Source organism: Trichoderma camerunense, assembly GCF_050948025.1.
Source record: "Trichoderma camerunense strain CBS 138272 chromosome Unknown V8C40scaffold_25, whole genome shotgun sequence".
Lineage (NCBI taxonomy): Eukaryota > Fungi > Ascomycota > Sordariomycetes > Hypocreales > Hypocreaceae > Trichoderma > Trichoderma camerunense.
In genome coordinates this window covers 272,809-297,795 of record NW_028145345.1, presented here as the reverse complement: position 1 = coordinate 297,795, position 24,987 = coordinate 272,809, and the positions used below count along the sequence as shown (strand labels likewise).

The 24,987-nt window shown below is 45.4% G+C and overlaps 12 protein-coding genes across 12 annotated transcripts; 4 read left to right on the top strand and 8 right to left on the bottom strand.

Moving 5' to 3' along the window:
• Nucleotides 1-32: 32 nt before the first annotated feature.
• V8C40DRAFT_283846 (NAD(P)-binding protein) lies at nt 33-1,085 on the bottom strand (the record flags this gene model as incomplete). The annotated part of the gene is made up of 1 exon (XM_083222045.1): nt 33-1,085. The coding sequence occupies one exon, from the start codon at nt 1,083-1,085 to the stop codon at nt 33-35; it is 1,053 nt and encodes a 350-aa protein (XP_083067947.1).
• Nucleotides 1,086-2,002: 917 nt separating this feature from the next.
• Nucleotides 2,003-3,171, bottom strand: V8C40DRAFT_257666 (alpha/beta fold hydrolase). Its single transcript, XM_083218543.1, has one exon. The coding sequence runs from the start codon at nt 2,986-2,988 to the stop codon at nt 2,119-2,121; it is 870 nt and encodes a 289-aa protein (XP_083067946.1). The 5' UTR covers nt 2,989-3,171; the 3' UTR covers nt 2,003-2,118.
• A 2,118-nt stretch (nt 3,172-5,289) lies between these two features.
• Nucleotides 5,290-6,576, bottom strand: V8C40DRAFT_270801 (NADP-dependent oxidoreductase domain-containing protein; the record flags this gene model as incomplete). Its single annotated transcript, XM_083220219.1, has 4 exons — nt 5,290-5,325; nt 5,481-5,796; nt 5,908-6,083; nt 6,157-6,576. The coding sequence occupies 4 exons, from the start codon at nt 6,574-6,576 to the stop codon at nt 5,290-5,292; spliced, it is 948 nt and encodes a 315-aa protein (XP_083067945.1).
• A 1,499-nt stretch (nt 6,577-8,075) lies between these two features.
• On the top strand, nt 8,076-9,124 carry V8C40DRAFT_283844 (amidohydrolase family protein; the record flags this gene model as incomplete). Its single annotated transcript, XM_083222044.1, has 1 exon — nt 8,076-9,124. One exon carries the CDS (start codon nt 8,076-8,078, stop codon nt 9,057-9,059), a length of 984 nt encoding a protein of 327 aa, XP_083067944.1. The 3' UTR covers nt 9,060-9,124.
• On the bottom strand, nt 9,123-9,981 carry V8C40DRAFT_278068 (pyridoxamine 5'-phosphate oxidase family protein; the record flags this gene model as incomplete). Its single annotated transcript, XM_083221029.1, has 2 exons — nt 9,123-9,527; nt 9,589-9,981. The coding sequence occupies 2 exons, from the start codon at nt 9,979-9,981 to the stop codon at nt 9,123-9,125; spliced, it is 798 nt and encodes a 265-aa protein (XP_083067943.1).
• A 365-nt stretch (nt 9,982-10,346) lies between these two features.
• On the bottom strand, nt 10,347-10,815 carry V8C40DRAFT_270798 (cytochrome b5-like heme/steroid binding domain-containing protein; the record flags this gene model as incomplete). The annotated part of the gene is made up of 2 exons (XM_083220218.1): nt 10,347-10,629; nt 10,703-10,815. The coding sequence occupies 2 exons, from the start codon at nt 10,813-10,815 to the stop codon at nt 10,347-10,349; spliced, it is 396 nt and encodes a 131-aa protein (XP_083067942.1).
• Nucleotides 10,816-12,054: 1,239 nt separating this feature from the next.
• On the top strand, nt 12,055-13,707 carry V8C40DRAFT_283842 (uncharacterized protein; the record flags this gene model as incomplete). The annotated part of the gene is made up of 3 exons (XM_083222043.1): nt 12,055-12,198; nt 12,257-12,414; nt 12,470-13,707. 3 exons carry the CDS (start codon nt 12,055-12,057, stop codon nt 13,629-13,631), a joined length of 1,464 nt encoding a protein of 487 aa, XP_083067941.1. The 3' UTR covers nt 13,632-13,707.
• Nucleotides 13,708-13,719: 12 nt separating this feature from the next.
• On the bottom strand, nt 13,720-15,629 carry V8C40DRAFT_257664 (Zn(II)2Cys6 transcription factor). Its single transcript, XM_083218542.1, has 6 exons — nt 15,456-15,629; nt 14,701-15,372; nt 14,548-14,644; nt 14,250-14,497; nt 13,900-14,192; nt 13,720-13,826 (listed from the first exon to the last, which is right to left on the bottom strand). The coding sequence occupies exons 1-6, from the start codon at nt 15,539-15,541 to the stop codon at nt 13,786-13,788; spliced, it is 1,437 nt and encodes a 478-aa protein (XP_083067940.1). The 5' UTR covers nt 15,542-15,629; the 3' UTR covers nt 13,720-13,785.
• Nucleotides 15,630-16,715: 1,086 nt separating this feature from the next.
• Nucleotides 16,716-19,131, top strand: V8C40DRAFT_125399 (major facilitator superfamily domain-containing protein). Its single transcript, XM_083210997.1, has 4 exons — nt 16,716-17,742; nt 17,812-18,161; nt 18,228-18,373; nt 18,442-19,131. The coding sequence occupies exons 1-4, from the start codon at nt 16,852-16,854 to the stop codon at nt 18,798-18,800; spliced, it is 1,746 nt and encodes a 581-aa protein (XP_083067939.1). The 5' UTR covers nt 16,716-16,851; the 3' UTR covers nt 18,801-19,131.
• Nucleotides 19,083-19,555, bottom strand: V8C40DRAFT_283836 (uncharacterized protein; the record flags this gene model as incomplete). The annotated part of the gene is made up of 2 exons (XM_083222042.1): nt 19,362-19,555; nt 19,083-19,307 (listed from the first exon to the last, which is right to left on the bottom strand). Exons 1-2 carry the CDS (start codon nt 19,431-19,433, stop codon nt 19,083-19,085), a joined length of 297 nt encoding a protein of 98 aa, XP_083067938.1. The 5' UTR covers nt 19,434-19,555.
• A 141-nt stretch (nt 19,556-19,696) lies between these two features.
• Nucleotides 19,697-21,063, top strand: V8C40DRAFT_283834 (oxidase ustYa family protein; the record flags this gene model as incomplete). Its single annotated transcript, XM_083222041.1, has 3 exons — nt 19,697-20,257; nt 20,314-20,794; nt 20,853-21,063. Exons 1-3 carry the CDS (start codon nt 20,002-20,004, stop codon nt 21,061-21,063), a joined length of 948 nt encoding a protein of 315 aa, XP_083067937.1. The 5' UTR covers nt 19,697-20,001.
• Nucleotides 21,064-21,822: 759 nt separating this feature from the next.
• Nucleotides 21,823-24,082, bottom strand: V8C40DRAFT_278065 (MFS transporter; the record flags this gene model as incomplete). The annotated part of the gene is made up of 9 exons (XM_083221028.1): nt 21,823-22,157; nt 22,216-22,821; nt 22,875-22,923; nt 22,975-23,018; nt 23,075-23,205; nt 23,277-23,313; nt 23,367-23,491; nt 23,549-23,612; nt 23,683-24,082. The coding sequence occupies 9 exons, from the start codon at nt 24,080-24,082 to the stop codon at nt 21,823-21,825; spliced, it is 1,791 nt and encodes a 596-aa protein (XP_083067936.1).
• Between the last annotated feature and the right edge of the window lie 905 nt (nt 24,083-24,987).

The window sequence follows — 24,987 nt, the reverse complement described above, 5'->3', positions numbered from 1 at the left end:
TTGATCTAATGTAGTTCTAGTTGGTTTCTTTTTTAAGCCTTGGCAACCTGGATGTACTGGCTCACCAAACTCTTAACTTGCTCGTCAAACCCAGCCAACTTAATACCAAAGGTCTCCTCAGTCTTCTTAGCATCAAGGCGAATAGTCAGGGTCGGCTGCTTTCCAGTTGTCTTCAGAAGTCCTTGAGAAATGGCTTCAGGGAAAGATTCCTGGATCACCTTGAGACCGTTCTCCCAAACCATACCATCAATACCATCTCCTGCGGCCACGAATGCCTGGTTACCGGGGATCTTAGGATCAAGAGCCAAGACATGAATCTGGGCGGCATCATCAACGAGCACTGAGTTGCTGTTTGATGGAATATCGGATTGACCACCACGAAGGAAGTTCAACAGGACTGAGTTGGTAGAGCTGGACTCGAAATCCTTGACAGTGGTAGCGAGCTCGTCGGCACCGAAGATCCAGCCAGGAAGAATGCTGATCAGGTCAAAGCCGGGCTTGTTATCCTTGACCCAAGCCTCAGAGTCGTTCAACGCAGCAGCCTTGCTGGCGCTGTAAGCCTGGAACTCAAATCCATAAGGACCTTGGTCGACGGGAATGCGACCGTCAGCGTCGAAGATCTTGTCGTCTCCCTGGCCGAGATAGTAGTGGAAGGGCGTGTTTGCGACGCCAGAGCTGGTAATAACGATACGCTTAACAGTGCCGGCCTTGCGGCTGCTTTCAAGGAGACCAATTGTCGAGCGGCGAGCAGCCTGAACAAAGAACTCGTCATATTGCTCGGGGGTAGGAGGAGCTTCACCACCGAAAGTGGGAATGGGAGATGCGCAGTGGATCACATAGGTCGCTCCCTTGACTGCCTCATCGAAGGCGCCAGGGGCTTCCATATCCTCAACCACGACGACAGAGAGCTTCTCTTTGCTGGGGTTCAAAGCCTTGACAGAAGGCGAGTTGAGAACCTTGCCGGCCTTGCTTTCGGATCGGACCACGATGCGGACATTGTAGCCAGCCTTGAGAGCAGTGACGAGGACTTTGAATCCGAGGAAACCAGTGGCTCCGGTGAGGGCAATAAGGTTACTGGCAGCCATTGCTTATAGTAAGTGATGTAGATATATAGATATATAAGAGATGATTGTTTTGATGTTGTAATGAAGTGCTTTGTAGATGATGTGTGTGATGAAGTGATTTTTTCTCTTTCCATTGTAGGGGATCATAGGAGTATTTATCAATTTCCTTTCACGACTGAAGTCTTTCATCTCTGTGATTTGAAATGCCGTCGGAGAGTCTATCGTCAAATTAATCAGCCTAGAAGCTTTGCTAAATTGATTCCATTGCGCTGTATAGTTAGTTATCTGTCACATTTGTCAGTGTCATTCCAGATCGCAGTCTTCATCCAAGCGACATTAGCATTCAGTTAGTGTTGAGTGCTGACATACAAAGACGACGCTTGTGGCGCGAAGGATCGGTGGATCAACTTCAGAAAATTTCCTAATTGAGCAACCGCGTCGCATGGCAGCTAAAGTCTCTACAGGGGGGTTGGATCCCGCTAAACAGAGCTGAATAGCTCCAAAGGTCTGCAGTCGGGCGAAGTTGCTTCGAACTAGCAGCAATGGCCTAATTCGGGTTGAAAGAGATGTCATTACTAAACCTACTTCTCGAGCAGTTGCATATCGTCCAAACTAGTCTCTTCAATTGTTTCTAGGAAACGAATCCTTCAAGCTATCTCATTGAATTGGGCATTCTGTCAGTAAATTCCCTCATAGTAATTAAGCATCTAGCGGTTGTTTGCAACTCCGCTCCTCGGTAACGTTTCAAAATTACTATCAATAACACAGAAGTTGCATTCTAAAAGACGTATGTGTCAGAAAATAGTGCCAATTTGATGTATTGCGATATTATATGTGACCTTTACGAAACTATATGGGTCCTGTATTATTCTCATGTTAACAGAAGCATTACGTTACTATCAAAGGATAAAGGGCAAGCTGTATAGAAGCATACGAAGTTCTCAACTTAGAAAATAAGTTTAGCTATGAAGCCTATATATAACCCAGACCTAACAGTAACCACCCAACCCATAAATAGATAGACCCGCGCCTTCAAAGAACCCCCACTCCACACTCAAGCATCCAGGAATTGGTTGACAAGGCCGGAGAACTGGCCTGCATACTCGTTCAAGAACCCATGTCCCACATCCGGGTATAAGTGGAGATGGGCATCAGCGTTGGTCAGTCTCTTGAACATGATCCAGCTGTTGACTGTGGGGATAATGATGTCATTGTCGCCGTTGGCCACGAGGACGGGGATCTTGATCTCGCTCAGACGGTTGTATGAACCCTCAGAGGCATATTCAGGGTTCGTCCAACGAAGAACTGCGTCAATCTGAGCCTTGGTGCCTTCAGGTCCAAGATAGTCAGATCTGTTTTGACGAGCTGTTGTCATGCGCTTCCACCAGTCCCCGCCTTGGGATTGCTTCTTGGCAGTCAGAGAGTAAAAGCCCTCCAAGAAGCCACTCTGTTCTTCTGCGTCGTTTGAAGCTGAAGCAAGACGCCCAAATATGACCGGATCACCACCCTCAATACCTTCACCGGCACTAGGTCCAGTTCCGGCCAGAATAAGCTTGCGAACAAGAGTGGGATGGTTGAGCGCCACCATCTGAGCTGCAAAGCCGCCCATGGAGAAGCCAAGCAAGTCAATCTGAGGGATGCCAAGCGCCTTAACAACGTGGGCCACGTTATCACCCCATCCGGCATAGGTGCCAGGGACTGTGCCGCTGCTCTTGCCAACGCCAGAATTGTCCAGGAGAATGACTTCGCGGCTAGCCGCAATGGGATCAATCAATTCAGGGTCCCAGTGGTCAAATGTGCCTCGAAAGTGTTGAAGAAGCACTAGAGGGGTGGTGTTTTTGGCGGGTGAGCCAAAGCGAAGATAGGCAAATCGCGTGCCGTTTGCCTCGATGAACTGAGGCTCAGCAGTTGCGTAAGATGCCATCTTGTTGATGTAGTTATATAATATGGATGGACGATGTAAGAGTAATGTGGTTGACCTTGAATAAAAGGTAGCTCAATGCTGAATGAAGTTTGCCTGTAGAATGAATTGTGATGACTGTACTCGGCGGGGGATGCTCGATATCTTATAACCATCAGTCTTTACATGACACCACAATTATCAATACACAGGTCTATACCACGAGCCTCCATTTGATACTATTCACCACCATCACAGCGCTTACCAACCGAGCTAAAGACCCCCATGACAAAGCTATTGGTACTGAACTCTCCAGTTCTAGCAAATGCGCGACCGCAGTGGCGCGATCCTTCCCAGCGCTAGTAAATGTGGGATTTCCTCTTTTCACAAGCACTAAAATAGTTTGACAGGTCACCACAAGGCCGCTCCGAGAGACTGACAAAGTCCATTTCGTCTTCGACTTTCGTAATGTCGTCGTCTTGAATCCGAGGACTACCTAAGAGTTCGAAGATTTATTATTGTAGACGACGCAAAATTGTCATTGCTCAAAAGTTTTGTGCTGCTAAAGCATTGCACAACTTTGACGTTCGAGTAAGCAAAGCCCAAAATTCCCTTCTCAACTCCTGCTGAACGGCTGCCTTGTCGGAATGACCTCAATCAATCAATTCACGAGTTACATGTTGTCGCTTCCTCATCCTGATAGGCTTCTTAACTGAATACTGTTAGCATTGTATTTCTGAGCCTTGTTTGCGCCCGACTCAGAACCTCCAGAACCTCACAAACTCGAGCTGAATGATCGCCAACTAAAGTAGGGCGGCTTGCGAGTTCAATATTTCCTAATCCGGTTGCTGCTCTGCATCTAGCCCTACATCTTAACAGGAAGTAGGTGTCTGGCATTTCTGCTTGGGCTCCAGGCCTGAACGGGTAATAGGTGTCTGGCACACTGCATTAGTTAGCTGTTCGGCAACTACGATTAGCTGCGTTTAGCTGTATTTTAGGCGGGCCTAATTGCGGGTGTCAACGAGAGGCGAATTCGTATACTTGATGTATTCAGCTGTGTAATCAGCCTATTGCTCCACACGAATAACCTCAATATCTGATAATGGTAACTACATGTACGGACTTAATCAGCGTAAAGAGCTCCGTTGTGACAAATGTTCACAAGTCAGTGAATACGGTATTACGATACTTTCTGTGCTCTTCTTTCAAGTTCGAAAATACCCGCTTCGTTTAATGAGAAATCGGGTTGTTTATCCACTTTGTAATCCTCAGCGAGCCTCGATCGTAATCACGAGAGAATAGAAGACAGCGCTGATAACGCATCCTCAGTGCCTCGGACCGATTACAGAGTGAGTCACCGGTGTCGAGAGCAAATACAAAGACATGGCAGTAGACGTGTCCAATACTCTGACGACAAACCGAATACCCTCATACCTATCTACGCAGGCTGATATGCCGAATACACACGACTCTAAGCACATACAACCACAAAGAGTGAGGGATTTAGGTCAGACTCCAGCTTTTCTCACATAATGTCTCTCATAAGAGTCTCATTAATTCGTTGTGGGATAATTGGGCAAGTTCTATGACAAGAACCTTACCACTGTTTGATCTTCTGCGCATTATAAAGCGACAAATAAAGCTGCCACCATTCTTTGACTTATCAAGATGATGTACCGTTCGTAAGGGCGAACAGGTGCTGCTCGATGGTGGATTTGTCGGTGAAGTGAGCAACACACGTTCCATTTAGTTACTTCTCTGATGCTCTTTACAAACATCGTTCTCTCGTCCTGCGAAGGGGCTGCGGAGCAAATTATTCTGGCTCATGGCCTATTTAGGGCATGTCTAGGGCTGGTATGTATGCTATGAGCCCTCGCAAAGTCATGGCTTTGGTGACCTTTCCAAATATCCCAACAAAATTTCCCCGAACCGCAGCACCCTCGGTCACTTATCGGGGACTAGGCAAGCAATATGTCGTTAGCAAACGTGTTATCTTTTAATTCACAAAAAGTTAACGGATTGTATTATCAGCGGTGACTATATAATGCTACCCAAGCCCGCCCTTCCTCATCTCACTCGGCTTTCTAAGCCATGATCTCAGAGCTTTCACGACGAAAACTACTAATATTTCTTTTGTACCGATTATGTAATTTTCTGTATCACGTAGTTATCTCAATTTTATTTATACGTAGAATGGTTCAGTAACACTGTTGACTGTAAGACCGTCCATGGAAGCAAAGACGATGTAGTGGTGCGAAAATTGACAATTATGGAGAAGTCATGCTGCCTGTGGCTGGCGCCGACGTTCCTAAGTAATTATGCTACTTAATGAGTGTATATTAAGGTCAATTTGCGGGAAACCTATAGGTATGTAAGTACATAGGTAGTCATAGCTGGCTGCAGGGCATCGATATCTGTAAATCGGACTTTGCGTTATAGCCGCGATGAAGAAATTTGGTTTCCACAAGCTAATCCATGTCCACCTCTGACCAAAGCCCTTCAATTGTCTCTCGTACATGTTCTGGTAAGGGTCCTGCTCGAGCATCCTTTACGTTCGACTCTAGCTGGCCAACACGCTTAGCACCAACAATGACCCCATCACCTTCACCCAGTGCCGAGTGATTGACAATCCAGCGCAACGCCGCTTCCTGAAGCGTCAATGGTGGTGAAGTAGAATCACAGGCTTCTTTCAGTTTGCGAATGGCGTCATGCATCGCTGGTCTGTCGTACTGTGAGACATACTGGTCCATAGCGCTCGCATCTCTCCATCGCGTACGATAAAGATTGTCACCAAATGTGACTTTCCCAGTTAAGAACCCACCAGCGACGGGGCTGAATTTATTGTTAGCAAGTTGATATAAATTGGGAAATTTTCTGATATGGTTTGGATGAAATGTTTACATGAAATCATAGTGAGTTCAAGAAATTGGGAGACATAGATACCTGTAAGCATTATAAACGCAGTTGTGTTTCCGGAGAAAAGGGATAAGATCTTTCTCATCGGAGCGAGCCAAGGCATTATAATGTCCCTGGTAGACGGATGGCTTAATATACCCCTTCTCTTCACAAATCTGAAAATATTTTACCACATCCTCATAAGAAAAGTTGGATAGTCCAAGCTGTTCAAGTAGTATCAGCGTTTGTGAAACAGGCAATCCAATTTTTCGCATCCTGTGCTCGGTTTTAACTCACTTGCTTGTATTTCCCCGCCTTATACTGTTTGTCGAATGCAGCTGCTGTTACCTCTAGCGGTGTTCCAGAATCCGGAAAATGCGCATACAATGTCCGAACATGGTCTGTTTCAATTGAGGCTAGGGTATTGTCTATACTGGAACTGATATTTGCGTCTGTGAGATTCTTTCCTGGCTCGCGAATGAAAATTTTGCTATCGATGGTAAAACCTAGATCAACAGCCTTGGCCTGTCCTAGCAGGATTTCTGTGTGCCCAGGGTTACCAGGAGGGTAGACAGCCGCAGAGTCTAATTCTTCGAGGTTGAGCCGCTTGAGTAATGAGAGGAGCTCTGAGACTTTCTCGGGAGTATCCCACGTGAAGGTGAAGGAGTCTTTCGTATGGCCAACACCACCGGCGCCGAATATGAGATGAGCTGGCATGATTGAAGATCTTTGAAAACGTTATATTCTTCTGAAGAGACCTGAAATTCCTTGAATGATGGCTCCTAATTTATATGTCTATGTGTACTACCCTTCCGCACGGATTCTTCCGCACGGTCTTACAACCACGGACTCGGTGTAACTCGTAGTTCTAAATACGAGATTCCAGAGTAAGAGGATTGGCAGTGTTCACTATTCCAAATGGTTATGCAGGGAACCAAGAATTATTAATGTCCATTTTGGGCATATCTCTACTCCGTATTTCCGAACCGGAATTATCAGATGGCTACTGTAAGAAATACCAGTGGAATAAACCCTGTTGGATAGTCTTTTGTCATGCAGGAGCAGTGGGGTTCTATTGCAAACCCATCAACTTTGTCATCCGACTTTGTCATCTTGTGCCTTCATGTGATTCGAGATTCAACTTGAGCAACGTTGGCTTAGATCAGTAAAATCCAATGAAATTTATGTAGAGACTTGTATTAGTACGGGAGACATAGGCATCGTAGAGAGGAGCTTATAGAGGCTCTCACGAGACCCGTTATGGCTGGTGTAGCCGTTGAGAATCTCGGCAGAGAAACGCGGCAGACATGGGGCGGGGGGGCGGTGGTAGGGTTCGGTGTTCGGTATGAAACGGTTGACATGCTTACAATTGCATCATGAGGTTCACTCAACACCTACGACATATGCGAGGATCAGTAACGTCTTCTTGTTACCGGTCTTGTCAATATATTTATTTGGGTGATCACCACTGAAGCTATTAGAGGTTTTCGTCAAGTTCTTCTATTAAATCTTACGTAAAATGATTGTCCCGTGTAAGAGTTCTTAAAAAGTATTGTAATAAAAATATCCAGATCCAAATACTAAACTGAGGGAAACCTCCTAATAGCGCCAAGGAGCGATCAAGTCAAGCAGACTCTTAACTGGACAATTGTCCATGTGACTCACAAGATTGTCAATAAATCCAAGAGGTAGTGTTGTCAAAACGAAAAGATAGCATATAGATTGTCATCAAACTTTAAAGTGTTTGCTTTCTTCAGAAAAATGATAATGCGCCTAGCTACTATGTAAGAGTCAGTATAGGTAGATAAAGACCGTATCATCGGCTAGTTGTCCATATCCTAAGCGAGAGGTAAAGGGAGATATTTTCCTCATTCCGCGCATCCGGACTACTTTAGGTTGAGTTGTTAGTATAGATTCAATTATGGATCTCGGATGGAGCGACGCATGTGGACTGCCACTCCTTGGAGCGGCGGAGGTAAGGTTATGTAGTCGCCGCCCGGACTTAACCTCCGACAAACACGATCTAAGTCAATTGAGAAGATGATCAAGAGTATCGAGAAAAATAGAAAACTCCTCAGAATTGAAAAGTAATAGAAGATATAAATAGTGTCAAATAGTCGGCTCAAGACATGCGACTACTTTGAGTTTGTTCAACAGCACAAGATTCCATACATACACTCAGCTTATTAGCCACTTAACTAGCACCTACCAACACAATGTCGTATCCCACTATTACCCTTGAGGAGCATTTCCTTTCTAGCAATGCAATCGCAGCTTTGCCAACTTCGCAAAGCAAATTTTATACCAAAGTAAAACCCGCGTGGGCTGAACAGCTCTCCGACATTAGCCCGAATGGTTCTCGCATCAAGGCCATGGATAGCGGACACGTTGGCATCCAAGTGCTTTCCAATTCTTTTGGCATCACTTCATTGGCGCCGGAAGTTGTTGCGGCAGCTAATGATGAATTGGCAAAGGCGTTTAAAGCTCAAACACGCTTTAGAGGCTTTGCGGCTTTGCCTATGAAACATGGCAAAGCTGCTGCAGCTGAACTTGAACGATGTATCAAAGGGCTGGGGATGGTTGGTGCACTTATTGACAGTCATCTTGATGACGGCCGATACTACGACGATGAGATTGCTTTGGATGCTTTTGCTAAAGCCCAAGAACTCGATATTCCAATTTATATACACCCCACCACACCACTTGAGGATGTCCAGGCGGCTCTTTACGATGGGAACTACGATAAAGAGGTTGGGGCTGCGCTTGGAATAGCCGGCTGGGGATGGCATTGCGATACAGCTTTATCTGTGTTACGAATGTACGCTGCGGGCATCTTCTGGAAATTCCCGAATCTGAAGGTGGTAGTAGGCCATATGGGTGAAATGTTGCCATATATGCTGGACCGCATAGATGAGAAAGTGGGACAAATTTGGCTAAAAGCCGAACTGAGTTTCAAAGAGGTCTGGGAGAGAAACATCTGGCTGACTACCAGCGGAATGTTTACAATGCCACCGATGGCATGTCTGCTGCGAAGCACGAGTATCGACAGGATTTTGTATAGTGTGGACTACCCATACTCAACTACAGAACAAGGTAAGGCTTTCATGGAAGAGCTTCGAGAAAGTGGTATGGTCACAGAGGAGGAGTATTCCAAGATTGCGTTTAAAAACGCCGAGAGACTCCTCAACTTCAAGGTGTAACGAAGCAGAATTATGCACAGAATAGTTTCGGGGGTCAATCAATGCCAGAAAGATTTCATCAGTTCATTCGACCCTAGCAGTCATTCTGTACATTTTAAACGCGAGGTCAACGATGTATGTTAAAATCGCAATTCCATAGGAAAAAAGGAAAAAGCCGATCAAGACACCAAAAGTGATAGCAGGGCCTTGGAGGAGTTGTCGGCGTATCCATGCACCAACATCATAAGCGAATAACCATTCCCCTCTCATTTTTCTTGCTTCACGCAGACCCAGCAAGCCGTCTATGCTTCGGGCATTTGACTCCTGCAGAAATGGATCTAGCTTGCCCTTTTTCACAATTGTGCCAAGCATCTTTTCTAAAGTCGGCCGGTCTTTGTAGCATTTGCAACTTTCCGATCGTTCTCCCAAGTGCTCTGAGTGGTTGACGCGCTCGAGGAGAGGCACACCGTAGCCGCAAGATGTTTGAACCTGGTGCCGAAAAGTTAATACTTTTCTTGTACTATAGTAGAGCACCCAGAGATGTACTGACTTTCAGTATGTCAAGCATGATGACTGCTCTTATTCCAGGAAATTCCTTCTTGCCCATGGATTCAATGAGGCCTGGGAATTTCGGATCCGTTCGTTCGATAACAGTACCAGTACAAAAGAGTCGCATTATTCGAGGCTTTTCATCCAGACTACAAAACATAAGGGTAATTCTCTTGTTCTCATATACATGGGAAATCGTCTCGATCCCTGTGCCGGCGGAGTCCATGTATGCCGCATGGTTGGGATCAAAGATGTGAAAGGTCGCATCTAAGAGGCCTTTCGGGGAGACATTGACGTGACTACCTCTGAGAGGAGCCGATGCTGTAAAGAAAACTTTCTGCTGTAAAGCCCATTCTTTGAGGTCTTCGGGGAGAGATTCGTAGTAGTGAACCATGTTTGGTATTTTGCATACAGCAGTAAACAACTAATGAGTAACAAGGGAACTTGATGAGGCGGAAGAGGATGTTGCGGTGGGGGATCTAGATTATTAAATACTTTTTAGATGCCTACAGGCGTACACTCTTATTACATAGGTATGTAACCCAATGTCAAATTCGGGGACTTATCATTACACTGTAAATCTCCCGGCATATTCCTATTCACTTGCCCATAGTCACCGCCTAGACTTCGTCAAAACGATACTTGGACTAGATCGAGCTTCATAGTTAATCTTGTAGCAAAATACTTAGTCTACTTTATAGTTCAATTGGGATTGAAATCATATTAAATCTATAAATAGGCATAATGCTCCAAGAAATACTAATTTACATCATAGCTTTGAGTGTAATGTACCAACACTAATGCCAACGCTGCGGCGAGGAATGCCAAAATGAAACCCAAGCTGTGTGTGCTAGTGACATGTCTATAGCTCTCACAGTCTTTCTTCAGTGGCTTTCCTACAGGCTGTGAGACGGCTGAGTAGTCAACTTCCCCTATGTAAAGCTTTTTGAGAAGCCGATCCGCCTTTTCGGAATGGCCAGCATCGTCATACTCCTCCGTAGCGTCGCGGCCACCAACATCCGTTAAAATCTCTTCTCCCCCGCTAGTGATCATTTATGTATCAGTACTATACACGAATTGGTGATGAAGATTAAAAAAGTTCTTATATTACTCACGGATGCTTTTCTATAAAAGTCGAAACATCGTAAACCTTGCTATGAATGATCATGTACAGATCTGCCTTAGACGCATGCTTGGCAACTTCATCAACGCTGAATAATTTGGACATGATGAACAAAGTAAATATTTGTGCTTGATCAACACAGCAAAGTCAAAAGAAAACGCTACTTGAACAGAAATTACACTTTCCTACATTTTTCTGTCTCCTTTTGTGGTTTTGCTGGAGAAACGGTCTGCGTCCCTCCTTTTCTCATATCCCATTCCAGGCGGAGTCAAAGTCGACAGCGCTCCAGGTTGAAGACCCATAATGCATGGATTTTGGCACATCACCGTCCGCGCAATACGAGATGATTCATAGGTCAGATAACCCCCTAGGTTTGTTGCAGAAGAACCCACAGATGTAGATCAGCATCGAGAAGCGGCATTTAGTTCAAAATTACAAGTTTTGGCGCTAAATGCCGATGTCGATTCAAGTCGAGGCTCCACAACTTGCATAGAAAGTAACATCAAATGTCGCTTCAATGTCGAATCTGAGTCAGTGCATTCGTGTATCATCGATAATACTACGGTAGTATTCCGAAAACTTCTTCCGCGGATTTAAGCATTTTGACCCATCTTATTCAACCTGATGTCGGCAAGTAGTGATGATTCGGAAACAAAGCGGCAATGGCTGTTTTCATCTGTGAATTACACGGAATGGATGCCGGCTGATTCACCGCGGGCTCGGCAACCTTTTGCCGGGAACTTAATTACGTGGGTAGTAAACCAAGCTTGTAGCAGCCAATGATACTAAATGCTTTTCAAATGTCACATATTCCAAAAACAACGTCTCACCGTTTGCCTCTCAAGTACCTGTTTTGTTGCATTTGGACTTCGATGACTGTAATTATTCACTGAGGTAAAGAAAGTACCTTTTCTATAAAAAAAAATAAGAAAAGTACTTGAAGGAACAGGAGCAATTACTCAAAACCACTGTGATGTTGGTGTCCCGTGTTGTATCTTAGTCACATTTCCCATCGTCACCCCTACCTCATGCAACCCAACACATGAATGTTCACATATTCACATTCCTGGCACGTATGGGTTGAAGGGCCTTGCCGATGATCCTAGAGATGGATCAGGTAGTAAACTCGTAAATCAGGAGACTACGTTAGAATTACTGAGTTGGATACTGGGGACTTGTGAAAGGGGTGGTCTCAAAGGATGGCAGGGACAGGTCAATCTTCTGTTTATAAAAGGGCTCTATCATGCTGGCATTTTCGCTTCTTTCTCTAATTCAATCAACATTCTATTGTCCTCACTGAACTGAATTATACAACCACTTCTTTTTTCAACTTGAATCCTCATCATGTCTACAACATCGCTTCATGTTGGTATCATTGGTGGTGGAATTGGAGGCTTAGCAGCAGCTATTGCCATAGCAAGATCTGGCGCGAAAGTTACCCTCCTGGAAGCGGCGAAAGAATTGGGAGAAATTGGAGCAGGCATACAGGCAAGTTGAGGTTTTATCCCTAATACCTATTCAGGCTTCTAATGTTTGTCACACAAAGATGTATCCAAACATTTCGCGCTTCCTCATCCGATGGGGTGTCAGTGATATCTTAGGCAGCCAGCTTGTTACTCACAAGTACTGTAACACTTGGTTTGGCTCAGAGCTTGTTGCCCACTCTGATCCTCAATGGATGGTGAAGGCCACTGGCTTCCCATGGTGAGTGATGCTCAAATTGAGTTGGATAAGAAACTGTCGTGCTGAATTCTTTTAGGTGGGTGGTGCGCCGAGACCATTTGCTCAGTGCTCTCAAAGAATCTGCGGAGAAACATGGTGCGGAAGTCCTGATTGCGACTAGAATCGTTGAAATTGATGACGGCGGCAAAGGAGTTGCTGTAACCTCAGAAGATGGACGAAAATTCTCCTTTGACTTTGTGGTAGGGGCTGATGGGTTGAAATCCATCATACGGAACCATATCCACCCTGGTGTCATGCCGGTTGCGCCCTCCAAATCGGCAGCATACCGAATGGTTTTATCTTATGACAGGATATTTGAGGCTGTCCCGGAGGCACGCACTTATCTCCATGATTCAATGGACATATGGGCCGGTCCGAACGGCTATATTCTGACATATCCTATTGCCGGTGGGAAAGAGATGAATCTTGTTACTTCATTCTGCAAAGAGGAATACGTGACTCGCATGGAAGATGTCGATATCGACGAATTTCGGGGCTATTACAAGGATTTTCATCCCATTATTCGCAAAATTATCGACATAGCCGGCTATACGAAGCGATGGCCTCTGCTGCAGATGCCTCGTATGAAAACTTGGTCAAATGAAAAGAAGAATCTCGTACTTCTCGGAGATGCTGCTCATTGTATGCAGAATCATATGGGCCAAGGAGCTGCGACGGCTATTGAAGATTCGGCGTGTCTCGGGCGTCTATTGAATGAAGTCGTCCGCGGTGTTCTTACACTGCCAGAGGCTGTTGATCTGTATGAAAAGCAACGCATTCCCCGGGCATGGACAAAGCAGCAAGTTTCTTTGGTGTCTGGCCATCTCATTATGGATGCCAACCGGAGAGGAGAACGCAGCATGGCAACGACTGCAGAGGTTAAAGCCTATGATTCCAACGGCAGTGTTGTGACGCCTATGCCGCCAGCATATCGTTCATGGGAGCTAGCCTTCAACCCCTACACAGTGCCGGGAGTCTATTTTCACGATGCTGAAGGGGAAGCGGACAATGCCGTTTGCGATTACCTCCAGAAAAAGGGCGAAGTAGATGAGTATAGTTCCCTGGCTAAAGGGTTAAGTGACAAGTGGTGGGGATACGTGCATAATAATGGGATCAATCTCGACATTCCCGTTAGTGAGCACAATGGGTCTAGGGAGCTTGATGAAGAAGACTACAAAAAGTATGGCAGAGGCTTGTAAAGATAGCTTCAGCACGTAGATCGAAGCTGACCGAGGTATGATCCTTTTACTCAGACTTCACCGAAGGCCTGCATTCGTTCGTATATAGGTACTTTACAAACCACGTTGTATCTACCCAAAGCGTATCCGCCGCTAACTGATGGGTACAACTAGCTTATATAAACTGATACATGTTCAAAATAGAGGCATAAACACCTATTACTCATAATCAGACCAAATCGAAATACTGAGCAAAGGGCAGGCATGATTATAACAAGGCTTGTCTTACCTGCAACTTTCCATCTTTTATCCAGCTCATGAAACGTTTCGCCTAGCTCCTTCAATGGCTTTATGTCATCAATGGTTTTTCTTTGCTGATATAGTTGATGATATAACCGGAAAGTTTGAAAGCCCCAGTGTAGTAAAAAGGGGGCTGCTGCGTCTAGGGATCCTAACTCTCCTTTGAAGTATGTTCTGACCCTGTCAAGAAAATTCGAAGCTGCCAAGTATCGCGGATCTTGAGTAATGGATGAGAGGCCAAACTGCAATGGCCCAGTCGACGAGTATAAAACGAATACGGCACTACAGTATTAGTAAGGATAGTGCAGACTTATAGATAAGAATCCAAATTAACCCAACCTATTCAAGATACTTCTTGGTACGCCAACTGACACTATTCCAAGCTGATTCTCCACTTCGAGAACATTAATCAGAGCGCATATTGTTCGGTGTAGCTGTTCGGTTTTGTCTTTTTCTGGTAATATTTCGCCTGAGACGTGTTGCAAAACTCGGCCAAGAAGGTATGACGCATGGGCCAAGAGCCTCAAATTTCCCATATTAGACAACGCTGGCGAAGCCAGAGTAAGATTTGGCTCAGATGCTGGAGCCTGAGAGTAAGGTTAAGCCACTGCTTTATGATAATTTTCGAAACACTCACTTCTTGTTTCCACGATGTCTCGTCAGAAGGAAGCTCCGTATTTTCGTAGGGCTCCTTCATAGATAATGGCCGCTGCGGACACCCGAGAGCTATTGCACTATTCTCATATGAGCCTTCAAGACATCATATTGATCACCATGCTGAATTTCTCACCGTTCCATTGCGAAAACAACCCACCAAAGGCGTCTCTCAGTTTCGAGGTTGATCCAGTTGTCTGTTTGGTAAGAGGGACAGCTCGTACCGTCGATGCCTAGAACAACAAGGTATCGGATACAGGTCCCCAGAGTGGTGTATGCACCAGGGTAGATTCCATGTCCAAATTCATAAAGCAGAAGCAGGAGATAGGCTTGAACAACCGCAACTGTAACAGGTCCACTAAGCTCGGCTCCAATAAAAGCTGATTTTATAGTCAAATATTGCTTTGTTGCTGGGTCACTGCCCAGAGGCGCGAGAACTAAATTTTTCATGCATGCAAGAAGGAGCACTTCTTCTCCATTGAATTGGCTTGCCGCGGCCGATGCCCATTTTCCCAAATTGCTGCGTCGAACAAATGGCAGCCAGCGATTAACAGTGTTTAAATAAGTTTCAATGTGTTGTGCCAAAAGCTGGTCATCAAAAACAAATCGGCGCAACTCTGGACCCACAACGACGCGAGCAGGGGCTTCAGGTGATGCTTTTTCCAGAGTATTGTAGTCGAGAAAGTTGATAATAGCGGGAACGGACAGCCAAGGCGGGCTATTGGTAACTACTGGTGAAACCGATCCTGCGGGTTTGCTGTCAGTGCCATAAGGCTGGCCAAACTGGTACGAACACTGAGCATGGGTTCTTTGTCTCTATTAGCAGGTTCAGGTTCACTTAAAAGCATAAACTGAAAGAAAGGAAGAAACCCCAGTGACTACAACACTTGCCTTAGACAGTAGTGGCAAATCGGAAAACCCCTGTCACATTTCTTCTTGCGCGTTCGGCAGGTTTTGCACGACAATGGCGATTTCATCCCTGAATGTTCTTATAAGAGTGAAAAATTAAATGGGCAGTTGTAGTTCGAATACGGTTTCAAGAGCAACTGCTATGCGATTCTAAGCAGAAAATGAGATGAACGATCTGGGCGGTACCCTCATTATTTCTAGGAACACAGCGTAACACAGCCATGTGCCGAGTGCCGAGACCATCAAGATGGCCCACTTGATCCTTTACGCCGGCGGTCGCTGTGGACGGTTTACTGGATACGTTGGGCTACGGACCAAATACTCCAGTTAGTCAAGCCCCAGGCAAGTCGGTCGAGTACACGAACAATTTCCTTGTATTTCAGTCCAATTAGCTGACTTTCCATTGAAGCGTTTGGTAGGTTCAATTATTAAGTCTTACATTCATTCTGTACGGTAAAACGTGCCTTCTGGTGTTGGTACCCCGGGGACAAACGCTTGGTCTCGTGGAGTTTTATCCCAGTGGTCAGTTGCACGATTTACACTGTCTATGTAGTGTGAGCTTTGAAGGTCACAGATAGCAATTATCCCATCATATATACCTGTTTCATAGAGCACAACAGGAGGGACAATTGTGACCGACATAAATTATAACAGTCTTTTACAAATTTATTTGCTATCTAGGTGTATATGTGTTGGTGCCTAGACTCTTTGGATAGACAGTACAATAAGTTTGATCTCACCGCTCAGGAATGCAGGTTAGCACTTCGGTATTGTATAATTCCAATTCATGGGTTATCGCTCTCTCTTACGCTGTACTTCATCAACACTTCTTCGATAGAATGACAATACAGACCGCCAGATTCATTTGAGAGTCTCAAGTTAAGTTTGTGCATTAGGACTAATATTCCTTAACTAAGTTGATGGTATTGTAAATTCGTACAACCATGCGTGGTGGAAAAGTCGAGGCTTACTTTGCTCTCCCACAGACCAGTCTCTGATCGGCGGATTAGTAGGTTATGGGTCTTCATTGTCGAATACCATATACCGTATTATTTTACCGAACTCTTTATCGTATCTTAAGAGTATAATTATCTATGATAGACAATGTTAAGTCGGAGAGTTTCCGCGACAGCTTGAACAGTGTACATAATAATCGCTTAGCCTAAAGTAGGTATGAGCGGCATCTTTGTTAAGGTTAACCGATCCATGGATGTTAATTCCGGGATTGCGCCCTTTGAAGACGCGATGGAGTCATACCTAGTGACCGACTTTCGGCGTCAATTTTTTTTTCATAGTCTACCTTGCCGTGAACTCTCTTCGTTAATCACTCATCCGTGTAATCATCACCAAACAGTCCTTTTTTTACACTGTTTATACTATGTCTGCCACCGCTGTGCTTGAACTAACCGACAATCAACGCCATCATCATCAAAATACCAACCGTGTCTCGACTCAGGGTCAGGTAATCGGGGATGTCTCGCTTCTCCCGAACCAGCATGAAGCGATAACTACAGCAACTACCCAAATCGAACGCCTGCATACTATTCGGTCTAGAACAGCCCACACGATCGATAGTTCTAGCGATGAGATACATGACCAATCGTCTCGGCTACCGCTTCGGCGCCTCATTCCTGCGTATCTGTGTCTCTCAATCATCTACTTTACTTCTTCGCTGGACATCAATTCAGTTGCTCTGGCCCTGCCAAATATCGCCAGTGACCTCGGCGCTGGTAGCAGCATTACCTGGGCCGGAACGGCGTATTTGATGGGCCAGGCCGCTTTTCAGCCTCTGTACGGTCGACTGTCAGATATCTTCGGCCGTAAACCGCTCTTGATGCTCTCGGTCGGCTTCCTCGTATTTGGCGACATTCTGTGTGCCAATGCCCACAACCCTGCTTGGCTCTACGCATGTCGTGCCATAAGTGGCATTGGTGGTGGTGGCATCAGCTCCATCATAGCAATCATTGTCAGCGATCTCGTGAGTCTTAAAGACAGAGGGAAATACCAGGGAATGCTCAATGCGTCTATTGGTGCTGGATCAGCTGTAGGGCCATTCATGGCGGCAAGCCTGATACAGAAGACAAAAATTGCAGGGGCTGCGAGTTGGAGATGGATCTTCTACATCCCTCCAATCCTAGCATGCGTTTCTGCGGTGGCTGCCATGGCTTTTCTACCACTAACGTCTGTTACGGGAAGCTGGAGGGCCAAAGCAAGACAAATCGACTGGATGGGTCTTGCAGCATCCCTGGTAGCGCTTCTTTGCATTCTGGTACGCAAAACTATACTATCACACTGGCTGCAATATGTTCCTGCTGACGAACAAATTTCGTACTATTAGATACCTCTCAATCTGGGCGGAACCTCCTGGCCATGGCGCAGTCCCGAAGTAATCTCCCTTATGATTGTTGGCGGCTTTGCAGTAGCTGCGTTTACTATCATCGAGAAAAGATATGCGCGCATTCCTCTCATACCTCTTCGGCTCTTCACCAACAGGGCCACCGCCATTCTTCTCGTGCAGAGCGCTTTCTACAATATTGTATGGCAGGTAGACATGTACTTTTTACCGGCATATTTTCAAGATGTTCGAGGATATAATCCCCTGCAAGCTTCTGCGCTGATGTTGCCTATACTTTTGTTTTCAAGCGTCTCTGGTGTTTTGTCCGGACCGGCCATGACTATCTTCGGAAGGCAAGTTAGACAATTAACATTCGAGTCGTTTATGTTGAGTATACGAATGAGGCTGATAGAGAATAGTTATGACTACGTCTATCACCCTGGCATAGCCTTGTGGCTGTTGGGTGCTGGCCTGAAAATGTTGTTTCGCCAAAACACCAGCGTTGGGGTCTACTTGGGTGCCTTACTAGTTGAAGGCTGGGGAATTGGATGCGTATTTCAGCCAGGTATAGTTGATTCGGTCATATATCTGCTTCATTGTGATGAGTTTATCGCGATTGCTCACCGCATTTAGGTCTCGTTGCCCTCCAAGCACATTGCCCACCTAAGGATCGAGCGGTTGCGACCTCGACACGGAATCTCTTCCGAATGCTTGGATCCGTTATTGGCATGACAATCGCAACTGCTTTGCAGACTGCGATTACCCAATCGGCTCTACCTGATAATGTCCCAAATACAGTTCTCTCGCAAGTGGCGAAAGGAGTATCGCAATCCGCTTGGGACCAAGACATATTGGATGCCAAGTTTAAGGGGTTCCAAGCCGTTTTTGCATTGGAAGTTCCACTCATGGCCCTATGCCTACTTGGTTGTTTCGGTATACCAAGTGCACCATTGGTGGGAGATCACGATAACGAACAAAGTAGCACTAGATGATGCACCGAGAGGCTTGTATGTATATGTAGTAGTGGCAGCGCCGTACGAGGCGATGCCATGAGAGAGGCACTAGCTCGTCTTTGCCATAAATGAGCGAAATAGCCTCAGATGGCTATTGGAACACTGATAAGCTGATGATTAAATGGAGAAGTCTCTAAGAGAGGCTATACACCAAGAGCGAGATTCATCGACGAAAATCTTTATTGAAGTGTTCTATACTCAGAGGCCGTAATGGCTTAGAGCTATATAAGACTTTTCATCTACTTTGCCTAGTAACCTTAGCTACTCCTCAGTCTCAGCATCCTTCTTAATGATCGTAAAATAATTCGGCCGGTATGGCTCAGCGGTATCGGCATCAATATTATCCTTCTTAATAATACTGAAATAGTTTGGCTTATATGGCTCAGCAGCATCGGCCTCAAAGCTGTCCTTCTTGATGATGGTGAAATAATTTGGTTTGTATGGCTCAGCAGCATTGGCATCAATTTTCTCCGCCTTTGGTACTGTCTGAAAAATTAAGGTTAGTGTCAACCTCTCTCTCAAACCCTGAATTTAACTCACTGGAGTTGGTAGAGCAGAAGCGAGAGCTGCGAACAGAGTTGCGCCGACGAGGAGAACGGTGTTAGGCTTCATTGTGGTGTATATTGGGGTTTGGGCCCGAGGAAATGCTTCTTGGCGATTGAATCAATGGGGATGGAGAGCAAATTTGGATACATCAAAGAAAATAGACCCTTTATATAGTCCGCAGATGATATATTTCAAGGATAACTCTCTCATTCTGAAAAGGCAGTTTTAGTGTACCCCCGCGCTTCTCTACCTTGAACTACCTATGGAGCAGCTGTCCAACCGTCTATGTTTAGCTCCAGCCAAGAAATCTTCATCTTTTGCCCCCTCTTGTTCGTCCCCATCTTTACTCGTATTTTTGGCACCTTCCTGATTAATCTACAGAGTATGCCCATTTAAGCCAGCATATCCATGATGCCCAATATTCTGAGCTTCACGCCATTGCACTAACACGAACTAATTAACGGGATTAAGACTTCAAGATAAAGGCGAAGTAAATGCTGCGTAAATCCGTATCAATCACACCGCTCTGGAGTATTTTTCTGGTAGCTTGCCTTTCCATTCTTCAGGCTTGGGGACTCATGTCTCCAAGGTCAAGACAGCTACATGTCCTACGGCAAAGGAAATCATATCCAGTATGGCCTTTCTACGAGATTTGCATCATTACAAGTTTCATCTTACTCGCCTGTTTTGTTCTGAAGAAGAGACGGCCGAAGATGGAGACCTTTTGCACAAAGAAGATGATAAAAACAAGCGCCGCTCACGTTTAAGCGTCTCTTACATAACATGCCTCAACGTTATTATCTTCTTACTCTCTTTATCTCTGTTCTCAATCTCCATTTATCGGCTAAGAGGGAGGCTGAACGGAGAGCTTCGAGCATCTTCGACATGGAGTAAGTGATAAAATCTCTTGTCAATAAAGGTTCTTTGAGTCTTACTACCTCTATAGGCCCCATTCATGATGCTCTCGACCTAGAAATGGTGACAAAAAGGATCAACGGGACACTTTTCACGCCTAGTGAACACTCCATTGCACGGCAGATGCCCAACTCTGCTGCAGATGGAACATGGGAGGAATGGGAACTTACTCGTGTGTTTCCTGTTACACGTGCTGACATCATAAGACTTGGAAAAGACCCAGAAACAGCTGTAAAGCTTGATCCAGAGATATGGGGACTGGGCGACGATGCTTATGCCACTGCATTGGATATTTATCATCAGCTTCATTGCGTTAATACTCTCCGGCAGATTGCTTATGGGACCTATTATAACATGCAAATGGGCAATCCTGATGCTAATAATGCCACGCTGCGCGAAATGCACATCAACCACTGCATTGACATCCTGATGCAAGCTATACAGTGTAGTGGAAATGCAAATCTCATCACATTCCATTGGGTTGAGAAACTACAGCGTCCATTTCCAGATATGTACGTTATAGATCTAGATTTCTTTAGATCCTCGATTTTGCTGATATCATCACCCCAGGTCTATTGATCGGAAGTGCATCAACTTTGACAAGCTCACCGATTGGCGCCTAGCAAATACCATTGACATGAAGAAATGGGCGGAACGTATGAAGAAGCCAAATGGCGCGAAAGAAGGGAAGATGGAAGATCAATACTACGGCCCCAATATCATGCAAGTTCCGAAACATCATGGTAGAGCACATGAAGTTCTAGCGCCTGAGCAGGATTGATGAAAATGAGGGGGATGACAATCGTGTAGTTAGGCTATATCGGTTGAAGGTTGCGGAATTATTAAATGAGATTATCCTTTCATATCGATGATCATGATAATTCCGCAATTATTGACGAGAACTGCATTGTTGAGAGGAATCGCGGATTAATAAGAGATAAGTCTCGAGCATCATCTCGTATAGACAAAGATTCCATGCATTTAGGTTGCGCCAAGTCTCTGCCAAGAGCCTGGTGATCACAAAGACTATTTTAGGCACACACCATGCTTCTACCAAGATTTAGTATCCCTTTCCCTTCGATAAGCTGTTTATAGTTAGTCCAGGGACTTTTCCTGAGGTGATTTATGTGTATACTGAAGGCAGATATGACCTGATATCGAGATTACCTTATATGGCTTGCTAAAACATGTAAGATAGCTCTAATGCTTCTCTAGCCTTCTTGACATGTGGAGTGTAGTAATGCATGAGGTACCGCGCGATTGCAGTTTTGGATAGAAGCGTAATTCCACAAGCATGGCATAAAGATATGTGTTCTTATCCTCACTGATAATAGACGAGCTATAAGCACAAAAGTCTAAGAGTGCCACTACAGAGCTAAACGTATAGGAACTTGAATATTTGCTATAGGCTATGAACCAAAAGACTACTTGACAGCTACTGCGTACCATGATTCTATTATAAAACGAAGAGTAAAAATTATGGTTATACTACAATCTTCAAAATGTATCGCCGTGCGTATTTTTAGTTCAATGAATGCTTTTATGACTCGGCGAAGCGACTGCGGGCTCGCAGCTTGGGTCCGAATTTCCAGAGTCCAAACAGTAGAATGCAGCAAATGATGTCCAAAAACGCAAGCAAAGACACTCCCCAGTGTATTCCCAGGTTAACAAACATTGGTCGCGAGAACATGATCGCGGCGGCTGCTAGCGTCGACCGGGCAAAGTCGTTTGCCGCAAACAAAGATGCCGAGTATTTCGGATAGGTGAAGGCTAAATACTGAAAAATACACGCAATAATGGTGAATGTGCCGACAATAGACATCGACAGGCCTATAATAGAAGCGATCCAGTGGACGCTTGGGCGAGCCGTCCATGCTGTTGTTACATGTTAGCACATCAATAGGCACTTGGCCTGCTTATGGAAATCACGTACCGAAAAGAAACAGGCCTGCTGGGAGCCAAAAGCATGCAAAGAGTGCCGGCACCAGGCGGTTCTCTGGAATGCCAAATGCCTTGAATCCTTCGGTTTGAAACGGTTTGACGACTTGATAGTGCCAACCCAAGACACACAAAGTGCACGCGACGAACAATCCTGGCAACACGCCCAAGAATGGGAGTCCGGAAACAGAAAAGTCAAAGTGGTACGTTTCTGAGAAAACAATGGGAAAAGCCTCAAAGAAGGAATAAAAGATGGCGTAGACAAGGCTAGTGTAGATGGTTGAGAAAAGCACCGAGGGATCAAGAGCATTGATTTCGACAGGCTTGATGATGGCGTTGTATAGGATGTCTTTCATCGTCAGGTGTTGTTTAGCTTGATCGATCTCGACTTGTGAACGGTATCGGTCGTTTCCGGTGATTCTTCGTAGGCGCTTTGCTCGGTGATACAGGATCGTGACCGATGATGTCTCGGGTACGAGGAAGAAGAAGCTGATGAGGATCGGAGCACTGAGCCACAGCATCTCCCAAGATACCCAATGCCATCCTTTGACGGGAGCACTAAAGTTTGAGACGACCGGCGCCAGAGCAGGACCGAACACAGCTAGGTAACTATTAGCATTCGAAATCGATTGGCATTTCGGAGAAGAGACTAACTGGCTGCACCCCAGATGATCAACAGATACGGGACATGGATAAGGGGGTACTAAGATTGAATCAGCCGAGATCAAATGGTCATACGCTTAGAGGCACATACAACATCGCTCAGTGAAGCACCTCCAGTTGCAAGGCATGGAGCACCTATTGGTTCCATTAGCATCAATGATGGGTTATCATGGGGGTCGTGATGCAAGTACCGAAAAAACCAGTCAAGAACCGAAGGACCACAAATCCGGGGAAGTTATCCACAACGGATGCCGGGACCCATAGAATGGTGAAAATGAAGAGCGTGATGATGTATGGGGGATTTCTCCCAATCGCGGCGATCCTTGACACCTGTTAGCTTCACTGTACCTGAGCCTAAAACGCGGTTAAGCAGATCTAAGTCGGGGGCCTTACTCGCTGAGTGGGGAGAATAACATGGCACCAAGGCCGTCTATTCGTAAAGTCAGCTATTGAGCATTCTAGGGAAATTCGGCCGTTACTTACACCCAAAGACATATAAACATAGGGCTAATGAGGCCACTTCGATGCTGACGCCGAATCTCTGGACGACCTCAGGAACGGCGCCGACGTAGATGGAGGAGCCAAAGTACACGGCAAAGGAATAAATGCTTTGACCAGTTAGTGTCGTAATTCCTATTATAACCAATTCGCTAATATTCATTTACCAAATCTGGAATGCGATAAAGCCTTTTTGAAAGGCGCTCCAATTTTGCGGGTTCTCGGGATCATCTAAGACATGGTTATTCAATCATATCCAAACAAATCGAAATCAAGGTGGTTTTAGAAAAAGTTGCCATACCAGTGGTGTACCAGTCGACTACTATCATCCCGTCGCTTGTTTGCGTTGGCTTGATAGCGCGACTCTCCGTTCTATGCGCCTCATGCTGACTTTGCATAGTAACCACCCTCTCAATAGGGTTCTCCGCGTTGTTATTCTCCAAATCTTCATCGGATCCAGAAGTTGGAACATCCCCTGTAGCATCTCGATCGCCTTGCTTGCCAGAACCTAGGGTGGCAGCATCCTCTAGGCCGGCATTCGAAGTCGTAGATTGTTCTGCCTCGGCTTCCTTTGGGAAAGGATCGGAGCTGTAGTAAGGGTGCGTAAACCCTTCTTGTTCTTCAGGATGTCGGAAATACGCATTCTTGGTGACGAATCGGACAATCTGCCCGAAGGGCGAGTCACGTACCATTTCGTACATTGTGTGGAAAAGTGGTTGGGTTGTTTAGCACGGGGCCGCAAACCCATTGTAACGAGAGTCTATGGTTATTTATATGTCCTCCTCACTGAGCTGACAGGCACGCCAGCTTATAAATTTTCTTCTTTCAATCTATTCTTCCATCTCCTTCAAACCTAAATTTGTAAGCCTCTGATGCCTGCCACGACCACAATTAATTACCAAAGAAGAATATGGTGGACATTGTTGTGTCCAAGTGTCACGACCACGATTTTAGCGCAGTGCCCAGAATTGCCCGATTAGGATGATGGTCTACACCAGAATGTCCATGGCGTTGCCCAGCCTCTGCCTAACAATCGAGTTTCCACTTGTCAGCTTCGGCCCCTTTCTCACTGATTGCCTTAGTCCCAAGTATATTTTATGGATCGACCTGTCAAGAGCTCACATTCATAAGGTAAGCAATCGGCCTCGGTAACTTTTTTTCGTTTTCTTTCTATAAAGATACCTGCTTAGCTGTGTCTAATTCCGGGCAATCGTCATTCCACAGCTTCCTTGACCAAGGTAGTATCGTGATTGGCTGGACCTGCCAGTGTGCTCTCTATGCAGCCGAGGCGTAGCAAGTCGTTGACAAAGCAAGGGATTGTAACAAATATGCGCTGCAAACTATGACCAAGCATTGTTATCTGATGACTGGAAATACCTAGTGAAGCAAATAGAGGCAGATCTACGTTGTAGTAGATACGTGTACTCGTAGAAGAGATGCCGCTATCTTAGCCGGTGCCAAGAGTTGAAAAGACAGAGGCACTAGGTAAGCGGTAACCCAAATCTGTTTGATCCATTCCTTCACTACGATTAAAAATGGACCAGTGGTTCCACGATATTCCAAGATGACCAATGATTGCTACAGGCCAACGAATTACAGACAGTGA

Excerpts from the sequence above, each read along its gene's own strand:
- V8C40DRAFT_125399 (XM_083210997.1), top strand. The coding sequence starts at position 16,852 with ATGTCTGCCACCGCTGTGCTTGAACTAACCGACAATCAACGCCATCAT. Across the intron at positions 18,162-18,227 it reads GCCATGACTATCTTCGGAAG|TTATGACTACGTCTATCACC; the intron begins GCAAGTTAGACA and ends GATAGAGAATAG. Across the intron at positions 18,374-18,441 it reads TGGATGCGTATTTCAGCCAG|GTCTCGTTGCCCTCCAAGCA; the intron begins GTATAGTTGATT and ends CACCGCATTTAG.
- V8C40DRAFT_257666 (XM_083218543.1), bottom strand. The coding sequence starts at position 2,988 with ATGGCATCTTACGCAACTGCTGAGCCTCAGTTCATCGAGGCAAACGGC.
- V8C40DRAFT_257664 (XM_083218542.1), bottom strand. The coding sequence starts at position 15,541 with ATGAAATCGCCATTGTCGTGCAAAACCTGCCGAACGCGCAAGAAGAAA. Across the intron at positions 15,373-15,455 it reads ATTTGCCACTACTGTCTAAG|AACCCATGCTCAGTGTTCGT; the intron begins GCAAGTGTTGTA and ends ATAGAGACAAAG. Across the intron at positions 14,193-14,249 it reads CCAAGAAGTATCTTGAATAG|TGCCGTATTCGTTTTATACT; the intron begins GTTGGGTTAATT and ends CTAATACTGTAG.